Below are 12436 nucleotides of genomic sequence, written 5' to 3'. Positions count from 1 at the left end.
CGCCTGACTGAGATAATGCCGGATATGATGACGTCGGATTATTGAACTGATACGAGATCGTCGAAGAAGACAGCCGGAGTAGCGGGTTGTAGAGGGAACTGAGAACAGCCGAAAGAACTGAGAGATGATGACCAATGAACACCTGAGCTGCTGGAAATCACCAAAGCTCCACTGGAAGGCCACTTGAGATAACGAAGAGTGATGGCGAATGCAGCAGTGTCTGGCCGCGAGTGACAGGCTTAGGAAGATAGCCTTGGATGAGGAGGTTCTTGTAGGGAAGAGATGAGGATCAACTAGAGATGCACTGGCCAAAACAGAGACTCATGAGCATGATAGAGAGCAGAGAGCAACGCCGGAACACAGAGATGTAGCAGCGAACTCTTAAGTACAGAGAAGGAACGATGCCGGTGTTACAAAGAGTGCAGTGGCGAACCCGTGAAGGAGGGCAACGACAACCACGAGGTTGTGCGTCTTTGGTTTCGTGAATCGGAGGTAACCCTCCAAAAAGGTGAACAAGCGAGAGGTGCAACGAGAACAAGCCGGAGAAGACAAACGTTGTTGATGCCAAAAAACTAGACAGCCAAAGACAACTAATGCCGGAGAGGAGGAACTGAGCTACGCTGGAGAAAGGCCGAGTGGGAGAGAGCCGAGACAGAGTGAGACGAGAGGGTGTCGTGAGTTGTAGCAGAGAGACGCCAAAATTGCTGCAGAAGACAGACGAGCGAGGAGAGGAGGCCGGAGAGGGTGACGGCAAGAGAGACCCACAACAGTGGGGCGGCGCGGCAAGAAAGAAGAAAAAATAAATTAGGTTAGCTCCGATACCATGTTAAATTTGGAGGAGAAAATAAAATTTTTATTGATGCACACATATTACAAGGGATACAAGGGTATATATATACATGAGATAATTGAAAAAAGGAAACTGTATATTTTTCTATATGGAAAGGGTAGATTTCTCTAATAATATATAATGATAACAATTCATCAATATCATTTCACTATTAATAATTTATTCATTGGAAATATTTTCAACACCAATATGGGACATACAACTCTCTCATCTATCTTTTTTATTAATTATTTTAAATCTATCTTTCACCGTCATTACAAATTGTAGAGATTATAATTCTTGAATTAGATTGTCATTTGAATGATTTTGATGAGTGCATTAAAGATGGTGTGATCATACTAGCACTAATGTATAAAATCCCATCAGAATTTCTTTAAGTGTGCTTGGGAGAGAGTAGTATTAGGATAGGTGACCTCCTGGGAAGTCTTCGTATTGCACCCCTAGCTTTTAAAAATAATTAAAAAAAAAAGTGCATTAGAGAGTATTGATTATAAAACAACGAAAGGTTTGAATCTCTTTTCTACATGAGATTTTCTTTATTAAAAAAAATATTCACTTTGACCTCTAAATTTATAGCACATGTCTTAGCAATATTTTGCGATTTTCACTAGTCAAATTTATGTTAAAAAAACATGTTTTTAAGATTCTCGTTTATCTGTTTTTCTCATTGTTAAATACCTAATAAGGAAGCCTAATTACGCATATGGAGAAGACTTTTTTTAAAAAAAATATTTGTTAAAAATTGATGATACCTTGGAAATAAAACAGTTTTGTGTTTGGAAAATGTTAAGTTTTTAGCTTTTAAAATTCCGACTTTGAAAAAGTTTTAAAATGTTTCCTAAAAAAAGTTAAATATTGAATTTTTTTAAATTGGAAAAACTATTTATCAGACATATTATACCAAGCTTATTATTTTTAAAAAATAAAAACTCATAAAAAAAAGTATTACGAAATCACCCTAAGAATTTGGCTATTCTTTTGAGGAAATGAGAGAAAAATATGTTTTATTATACTTTCTTTCTATATCATGATTAAAAATAAACATATATTATAATATAAATAAACATTTTTAAAAAGCGTCAATAATGCTCAATATTAAAATCTTGTTTATTAATTTACTCTCTCTCTTATATTTTTTCAATATCTAATTATAAAAAAATCCTTTTATACGTATATTTTTTTCTTGAAAAAATGTATAGTGAAGAAAAAGAAAATATAAACAAATCTATTTTTAATATTTAGTTATCAAAGAAAGTAAAAAATAAAATAAATTATATAATAAATAAAAAATAAAATTTTATTTTTACACATAATTAATTTTTAATTTTTTAATTATATTATGTAATTTTTATTTTAAATATAAATTTTTTTCTTTCTTGAAAAAAAATTTTAGGATAAAAGACTAAAATTTGTCAAAAAGATAAGGTGCTCCCCTAAAGTTTTTAAAATCTCACAAACCTCCTCTCAAATTTGAATCTATAGACAGTCATACCCCCTCATATCAACTTTCTATTAATATTTAAAATTTTAAAAATATATATTTTTTAATTATGCCGTCAATCCTCAAGAGCCGCTTGCTTCTTACAAGTTAGTTTTTTTTTTTAACTTAATAAATGTAAAGAGGAAAAAATTTTCAAAGACAAATGAATGATATGTAATTAAGGACAGAGAAAAAAAATATTTTTAAGGGAAAATTATAAAATGCTGGTAGTATATAATTAAGGACAAAAAAAAATCAGCTAAGTAGCGGGCCTAGCGGCCCATTAGCCGTTAGGCCCAATATTCTTGCTCCCCTCCAGCCCAAAAAACTTAATTGTATTTCCTAATCAGAGGCCAAATCGACGGTTTCCAGTCCACGCGCCGCTCAGCAGCCAACCAAAGTTCATCAGCGGGTTATAAGACATCAGCAAGAGGTGACGTGGACGACCAGCATTCGTCGAGAGAGTACGAGTGGTCTCCATTGTACGAGCGGAAGGTGAGTAAGCAGCAAGGATCATGCACAAGCGTCGTATGGAATCACACGGATGCTACTCGGTCAAAACGCTGCCTTCCCGCTTTAGGACCCCTCGCCTTTTAGCTCTCCACCTCCTCATTGGCGCAGACTCCGCCTTGTTGGGGCCACACCTACGCGTCCCTCGGCACCATGCCTTTGCTTTGATGACTCAGCAACCCCTGCTCCACTTCCCGCCCCGCTTTTCCCCTAAATCACGTAATTGCCATTCCACAATTATGCCTTATGAATAAAATTTTATTTTTATAAATCAATTATTTTAATACAATTAAAAAAAATGTTAAAAATTTAAGTTAATTAGTCTGGATTAAACATGCTCAACTGTGACAATTTTTTTTTAAATATTAACATTTTAGTTTGATTTGATTTGAATTTCCTAAGAAATTAATTTTTTTTATTTTAAAACTTGAAAATTGATCAAATTAAGTGTGCCTTCTTTAGATTGAAATATAAAATTCGCTCCTTATCCTCCAAGTGTTATGTATATTAAATATGCATATTAAATATATGATTATACACAATTTGACTATTAAATAAGTTTAATATTCTTAATTATCTAAATCAATCAAATTAAACCGAATATGATGAGTTCAAGCTCAATTTAATTTTTATACTTAATAAGTTAAAATTAGTAAATTAAAATAATTACATAGAATTCCTTAAAATTTATAGTGCTTTATTTTAGTTAATTAATTAATCAAATTATTTATATTGGTAATTATGGGGAGGGTAGAATGGGAATAAAAAAAAGGGAAGGGATTGCCACTAGTTGGCCACTCAGCGTTCTGGAGAAGGTAGAAGAAACGGTCTCGTCCCTGACAAGTGAAAGGCCCCAATTGACCCTATCTTTAATTAGACCATATATAACTGCCATTCTCATTCTCCTCTTTAGACTGCCTCTCTCTTTCTGTACCGCCCCTTCTTCTGCTTCCATTATTCTTCAATAATTCTCAATTTCTCAATAATACTAAAAATCAATCATGCCTGCAACAGAGTATCAGGGTTCCTTCCTCGGCCGCATCAGCATCCGGCGCAACCAGATCGCCTCCATGGACGGCAACCACGAGCAAGAGCTGGAAGACCTCGAGCTCTTTCAGAAAAACGTCGCCGACCGCTTCGCCGAACTCCTGCCCCCTTCCTCCGACGCCCCCTCCTCCGACCACCCCCCCGACCCCCTCCTCTCCATCGCCTGGCTCCGCAACCTCCTCGACGTCTTCCTCTGCTGCGAAGCCGAGTTCAAGGCCGTCCTCGTCATGGTCCGCGACCCCTCCCACATGCTCAAGCCGCCCCTCGACCGCCTCATTCCGGACCTCCTCGACCGGTCCGTCAAAGCCCTCGACGTCTGCAATGCCATCTCCCACGGCATCGACTCCGTCCGTCACTGTCAGAAGTTCGCCGAGATCGCCGTCTCCGCCCTCGAGAGCCGCCCGATCGGCGAGGCCCAGCTCCGCCGTGCTCGCCGTGCCCTCCTCTCCCTCCTCGCCTGCGTCACCCTCGACGACAAGGAGAGCAACTCCGGAAAATCCACCGAGCGGTCGTGGTCCCTCGGGCGGCGCTCCGGCCCGTCAGGCGCCAAGGACCGGAGTGCCGGCACCCTGAGATCCCTGTCCTGGAGCGTGTCGAAGTCCTGGTCGGCGGCGAAGCAGATTCAGGCGATGTCGACGAATCTAGTGGCGCCACGCGGCGTCGAGCCGTCGGGGATGGCCCAGCCCGTTTACATTCTTAGCACGGTGATGGTGTTCGTAATGTGGGCCCTGGTAGCGGCAATACCGTGTCAGGAGAGGACTGGGCTGGCGGCCCACATTCCGGTGCCGAGAAACTTGGGCTGGGCCCAGTCGATGATTGGGCTTCAGGAACGGATATCGGAGGAGTGGAAGAAGAAGGAGAAGAAGGCGTGTGCTGGGTTGATGGACGAGATGCAGCGGATGGAGAAGATAAGCCAGTCGTTGGTGGAGGCCTCTGATGCGTGCCAGTTTCCGGTGGAGGAGGAGCGGGCGCAGGAGATCGCAGCCCAGGTGGGCGATCTGGCTGAGAGTTGCCGGAAAATGGAGGAAGGGCTGGTCCCACTGCAGCAACAAATCAGAGAGGTCTTCCATAGGATCGTGAGGAGTAGGACGGTGGTCCTCGATGTATTGGATCAGTCCGGTAAAGTATCGGCGGCCCCAATTCTGTGACGGGGCCCAATTTACTGGAAACGGGTTTGGATTTACCCCAAACGGGTAGGTCCGAATTGGGTCGTGGTTTTTGGATGGACAGATACAAAATAGGGGGTGGTGATCCGACAAAAATGGGTCACAATTCGGGTTTTTATATGGTATGATGGGTTTGGGCCACTACCTTTGTGGCAAAGCGAGAAATATGAGATCTACTGCTTGTGTCAATTATAGGCTCATGATTTTTCTTATATTTTTTTGGTTTAGGTGAAATGTAAATTTTTTTTTTGCGTTTGTAATAGGAAATGATATGTAAATTAGCATATCTGAAGGCAACCAGTGGTTGGTTTTGTTCTCTTGGCCTTGCGTTATCTCTTTCTATTTACATTTTCTTTCTTTTATGCTACATGCATCAATCCTTAACTTGGATTGTATATATGACAAAACAAATGAAAGCAAAAAAAAAAAAAAATTTACCTAATTTGTTGTAATTCAATATTTGATATAGATTTTAAGTGAAGTAAAATAAAAACTATATCAAATTTATGTATAAATTATAGAGGCGAATCGATTTTTATTTTAGTCTTATGTATAAATAAACCAACGGAGGACGAGTTCAGGATGGCTTTTCTGACTCTTAGAAGTGAAAAACTAGATATAGTACATTTAATAAATGATTTTCTTAGAAAAATAAAAATAAAAATTGCTACCTTTCTTTTTCCACAACACTTTAATTATTTTCATGTACATCTCAATTTTTTACTAAATATTTAAAACTAGCTTTTTGCTGTATAATTGCTTCTTTAATTTTTCCGCTAAAACAATTTTAGAAATACCTTCATCTACGTTTGGAAGCATGAATTTCGGATCTTTGATTTGAATTTGAGTGAATTCAAATAAATTTTAATATAATTTTACTTGTGTCATCCAAATTCAATACAAATTCTAATCTAAGACCTCTCCAAACATAAGATTAATCAATTTTTCTTTAATAATCTTTTCAAAATCACAAGGTAACAAACAAAGCCTAAGCTAATGTTTAGTCTCTAAAAAGCCTATTACTTGTAGAAAAAATTGTCATGGCATACAGATTTTTAAAAACTTATAAGCAATAATTATTTTTAGATTTCATCATAAAGAAGACATTTCGTATTTTATTTCATAATGAATAAAATAAAGCACTTACATTAGTAGTGTTTGTTTGCTTTATAATAATATAAATATATATATATATATTATCATTAAACCCTGACCACTTTATCCATAAAAATCGACCTTTTATTAAACAAAAATAACGTTAACGTGTGTCATGCTTGTGACCATAACTGCGAGGTGCCAAGAAAAGGTCTATAGAGAAATACTTAGAAGGAATTGTTCTATCACAACAAATTTAGTTCACCAATTATAAGATGTCACGTTGTCACTAAGACCCATACAAGTGAAAGGTATGTTAGATGTTGATTCCAATAATATAGGTCCTGCAAGATTTCAATGGACCTAAACATTAATAAAATAATTTGTGATTTGAGGGTTTCAAATCCTATATAAAGGAGTTGTTCCTCAGTATTTTTAATGGAGCAGTATTGTCTTCTGATTAAGATGGTATTGGTAGCATAGACTTATTTGGATTTGAAAAAATTTTAGATAATATTTGGAAGCATAAATTTTAGATGTTAGATTTGACTTGCATGAATTTAGAAAATTTTAATACAATTTTATAGTATATTTTTGTCCAAATCTATATATATATATATATATATATATATATATATATAATTTTAATGTCTAAAATCTAAACTCCTAAATATAGGGTCAATAAATTTTATACTATGTTTCGTTCAAATTCATACAATCAAAAAATTCAAAGTTCGTAATTCATCTCCAACTCCAATTTAGAAGTAGGACGAGTCTAGGGCAATGCATATTCCCCAATGGGCCAAACCTTCAATTTATCAAATCTATTTCCATTTCAATCCACATGATATAGCCCTCTACAGTGCTATCAATGTCTTCTTAATTTTAGAATAATTTAATGTCATTCTTCGTGTTTTAAGGGTATTCTTGGTACGTACGTATAAAATTCATATCTCTATTTTTTTATTGACAATATTATTTATTTATTTCTTAAAATTTTTCAAAGTAACACAAGAATTTCAATATATTTTTCAATATACATATGTTTCTATAATTTGGTACAGAAATAAAGGTGACATTAATGATGAGTCTAACTTTTGTTGGTAGAAAAAGTCATTACATAATTATATCTCTTGAATAGCTTGACTAGTTCTACTTGCTAACTAGAACACACGCACAAACTTAATTCATTCCATTAGCCTCTAGTAATGCTTAAAACCCATAGCCCAATAGGCTTCTACCGCACAAATTATGGAATGCCACATTAATTATTTTTTAAGAAATACAAATTCATGCTAAATTTAAGTTGTAAAATAAGTTGAAAGAGATTACCCGTTTTCTAGTTTTCTTAATTTTTATCATCCCTTATACAATTCAAATCGGAAACCTCAAATATTATGTCTCGAGCAAGACAATGCTACATTAACATTTGAATTCACACAAGCGAGAGATAAGTTTTAATGTAGATCTTATACTAGCATACCATTTTTAGTGGGTTATAGCATAAAATTTATAGTTTCATTAATATGAAAAATGTTCAAAATGCAAGCTATTGAAACTTCAGTATACAAGAATGACATCCCTAATGACATTATTCGGCATATATATTTATAAATTGTATCTTTTAAAATAGAAACAATCTCTCTGTTGTATTAACCTATTTAATTTTGTATTTTTCATTCAAGATATAGATAACTAATTGACTTCGTAATAAAAAAAATCACTAATTTATTTATCTTCAAATGTTAAATTATTATATATTATGTGCATCACACAAGTCTTTATTTAGAGGATATTTAATCCAAACGAGTATTACTACTTTTGGAAGTCAAAAGTTTATATTATTAATTTTTTTATTACAATATTTATTATAAGTGTATTGGAAATTTAAATATATATATATATATATATATATAATTTTTTAAACTCAATTGAGTTATTTAATCCCATGGTAGATTAAAAAACGTTGAAAACCATCATTTTTATGCGAAAATGTTAATATTTTAATATTTAAAAGTAATATCTTTGAAAATGCTTAATGCAAATTGCTTAAAAATATAAATTATGCTTGACCCAAAGGACAAAATAATTAGAAGAGTAATTAACTATTTAATTGATGCAACCTTCTAAATTCTACAAGTAAAAATTACTTTCATATTAAAAGTAAATACATTGTATATTATAAACTAAGATTAATAGTTTGTTGAATTAATTTATTTTTTATTAAAAATTAATGAAATGTCATATTTTACCGTGTCACTAGCGATAAATTCGAACAAAGTAGCAAGGTGAGAAAATAATTTAAAAAATAATTATTAAATATATTATTGCAATAATCAGTAATTGACTAAATTATTGTTTCTAAACTCAACAATTGGACTAATAAGTGTACTTTCAATTTTCTATTTTCTTATTGGAAAGAAATACGATGCAGAATCAAAATTGGTCGATTATGGTATTTTTGATGACATGTAGATGAAATAGTAAGGATACTTGTTTTCCATTGGGTAAAGGGTTTTGGTGGGAAAAGGAAAGAAAAGGAAAATGAGAAAACTCATTTTCATTATATTTTTTTTCTTTATATCAAATACTTTTAAAAAATGAAAGTTTGTTCTAATATAATTAAAATGTGAATGGTGTGTAAAACCAAATTTTTGTTCATTGATTTGATATATATATATTTTTTTTTCAATTTCCTTGATAATTAAACATGAGAAATTGAATTCCTTTATGTTTTACTTTTCTTTCCCCTATATTTTCTGATTTCCAAACAAGACTTTAGTGACAAAGAAAACTAGTAAGCAATATTATGAAATGCTCTTGAAGAAAATTTGAGCAATAATAGACAACTGGACACATGAATTCTTTTCACACATGTAGAAAATTATAAGCCTTTGAAAGGTGTATTATAATCGTGTTATGTAACTTGAATCAGTGATGACACAAACTCATGTAATAGTACTTTATCGGGTTTTGTAATGTGGGTCATGGACCCGTGAGCCTATGTTAGCACGAACTCATTTTATTAAGCATTTTCTAGGTGTGTCTAGACAAACTTTTCACATAAAGGAGGAAGACTTTGGCAATTAAGTTTCTATGGCATGTCTATTCATCCAAGTTTTCCTTTATTTATTTTTTTTTTCAGTTATTTAGATTAACATTTAAAATTGAAGGAGGAGATGAAATGGACACAAAGAACCAAAAAATAATGGAATTTGAAGGAAGATAGAAACACTAAATATTTTCATGCCATTGTTTGAGAAAGAAGGAGAAGAAACTTCGTTATGAGAGTCCTCAATCCTAGTGAGTGGATATTAGACCAGAAAGAAATGTCTAAAGTATTTGCTAAATACTTCAAAACAATTTTCAAATCTAATGATTCAGATCAACAAAAGTGACCTTATAGTCAATAAAAAAGAAGTTGATGGATAACCAAAAGTTAATTCTTAAGGAACCTTTTACCCTTGAAGAAATTAAGAGCGTTTCTTTTCAAATAGGCCAATCAAAGCCCTAGGTTTGGATGGACTTCAAGGAGTGTTTTTTCATGAAATTTGGGATATTGTAAGGAAGGGTCATTGAGGCTATTGAGCACTTCTTGAATCAAGGTTGGAATCATACAAATGTTGCATTGATTCGTAAATCAAGAATTCCTTCTCACCCAAATGACTTGAGAACTAATAAGTTTATGCAATTTAATCTACAAGATTGCTTCAAAATCGTTAGCTAATAGACTTGATCTTATAGTGGATTCTTTGATAAGGGAAGTTAGAGTGCCATCATAAAAGGGAGACTCATATTCGATAACATCCTTGTTGCTTAGGAAATCATGCATTTTCTAAAAACACAATAGAAAAGGAAAAGAAAAGTTGACTACCATTAAATTGGACATAAGTATAGCTTATCATCGAGTATCAAATGAGCCTGCATTGAAAATGTTATGAAGAAAATAGAATTCCCAAGTAAATGCATCCATTGTATAATGCAATGCATTAAAACAATTAATTATTCAATCCTTATTAATTGTAACCAATTAAACCCCAAAGAGGGGTGACACAAGGGACCCTTTTCACCTTTTATCTTCATACTAGTCATTGAGTTATTCTTGCAATCATAAATGGAAATATTGTTGAAGAAAAACTTAGGGGAATTAAAATGAGCTAAAATAGCCCAAACATTAGTCATTTGTCCTTTGTTGATGATTGTTTGATCACTTGCAAGACAGATTTTCAAAATTTCTCATCATCGAAGAAGATGCTAAATATTTTGATAAGATTAATGGGTCTCTAAGTTAATTTCCAAAAGTTAGCAAGCATGTCAATTTAATGCAAACATGTCAATTAATTTTAATCGGAATAATGGGTGAAGGATTAATGTCCACATACGCTATGACTTAGGGAAATATCTAGGGTCCTTTATTAATTTTAAAATAGTATCCGCATTTAAGTATTTAGTGGATAAGGGGCAAAGAAACATAGAACAATGACATAACAAATTATTATTCCAAATAAACCAAACCATCCTTTTGAAATTAGTCAACTCAAATGCCCCTATTAATGTCATGAGCACCTTCAGAGTCCCAAAGATAGTATGTAACATGCTAAACAAATAGAGCAAAGATTTCTAGTGGGGTAAGAAAGAAGACAGTGACAAGAAAACTCACCTTGCAAAATCCGAAACTTTATGCATTGCTAGTGAAGCAAGTTTGGAGGATTCTCAACAAACCAAACTCCCTTTAGGCTAGATAATAATCCTTCAAATCAAACTCCCTTTGGGCTAGACCATGCAAGTCATTGTATTTCCCAATTGTGGCCTTATAGGAATTGAAATGCCCAAAATCAACTTCATGGGGATGGTGAGGTCTATTAAAAAACATTAATTATTTGAAGAAAGGTTGCCTCATGAAAGTTAGAAGTGGAAATATCAATATTTGGTAGAACCCATGAATTTATTGCAAGGAGTATGTGTTTCTTTGTCTAATTACATTTATCCTAGAACATATTAAAGAACATAGGGTTAAAGACTTATGGGGTGAGAATAAAAAGAGAGTAGATGCTCGATAAAATCAATGTATACACATCCTAAGAGCAGATAGAGAATATTAAGAATCCCAATCTCGTTGCATGAAAGAGAAGAGAAATGGATACAAAAGTTTGCAAAGTCGGGGGAATTTTTTGTAAAGGCTGCATGTAAGTTTTTAAGAAGAAAGGGGTAGGTTAGAAAGTAACACATAACAACACAACTTGAAATCGACCTTTTTCGTGTATTTGGGAAATGGATTGTCTACCCATAATCAAACTTTTCATATCGAAAATGGTTAAAAACATTCTATTAAAGAAAAGACATAAGTTAGAAAATGATTGTTGCTCAATATATTTGTAAGATTCAGAAGATGTTAACCATCTTCATTAAATGTCGAGATATTTAGAAAATCTAGATGTTGTCTCACATTCAAACAAAATTTGAAGAACAGGATGAATTATTTACGGTTTTATCTTATACTATTGGGAGTGAATGAAGTTATACAAAGAAACTTGATACTATTGGGAGTGAATGGATTTATACAAATAAACTTGATGTTTTAAAGAATCTTGCAGAAGGATGTTATTGCATCTAGAAAGGAAGAAACAAATTCATATTTGGAAACAAGGAATGAAACATGGAAGAAATGTCTTTAATCTCATTTCATATTAGAACTCACATTTTTTAATATCATACGTTACAAATGATAATAGGATAGTGAAGCAAAGAGAGGAGTAGTACCTAAGAGTCATAAACAAAATAAGCAAATAGAAAATCTGTTTGGCGTGATGTTAGATGGTGTAAAAAATCTGTTTCCCATATAATGTATATTAAATTAGTATTGAAATAAGAGATCAAGTGTTTTTCAGCTTTTTAATTGCAAAATAAATTTTACCCAAAAGTCATCACAAAGCCTAAGATTTGAAAAGCAATCATCAACTTGGAAGCAAATCTTAAATGATTAATTGTTTTAGAAAATACTAAATTAAAGAAAGTCGACAAATTAGTGATGATAAGTTATTGAAACAATTTAAAATTACAAGATTTAATTTTTAAATAAAATAGTTAAAAAATGACAACAAAATTTAAAAATTATCAACTTGGATAACACATTTTATTTTTTTTTCACTACACAAAAAATAACTACTCTATATTTGGAGGGATCTTGAATTTAGATTTGCATTAAATTTGAATAAGAAGTAATACACCATTATATTAAAATTTATCTAAATCTATTTAAATTAAAATTAAAATTTCGATTCATACATA

At 33.2% G+C, this 12436-nt stretch overlaps 1 protein-coding gene across 1 annotated transcript; it reads left to right on the top strand.

Moving 5' to 3' along the window:
- The first annotated feature begins 3695 nt into the window (after nt 1-3695).
- LOC131157143 (protein ROH1A) lies at nt 3696-5370 on the top strand. Its single transcript, XM_058111059.1, has one exon. The coding sequence runs from the start codon at nt 3842-3844 to the stop codon at nt 5033-5035; it is 1194 nt and encodes a 397-aa protein (XP_057967042.1). The 5' UTR covers nt 3696-3841; the 3' UTR covers nt 5036-5370.
- Nucleotides 5371-12436: the final 7066 nt, after the last annotated feature.

The sequence above is a fragment of the Malania oleifera genome, chromosome 6 (genome assembly GCF_029873635.1).
Source record: "Malania oleifera isolate guangnan ecotype guangnan chromosome 6, ASM2987363v1, whole genome shotgun sequence".
NCBI lineage: Eukaryota > Viridiplantae > Streptophyta > Magnoliopsida > Santalales > Ximeniaceae > Malania > Malania oleifera.
This window is presented reverse-complemented; position numbering and strand designations above follow the sequence as displayed.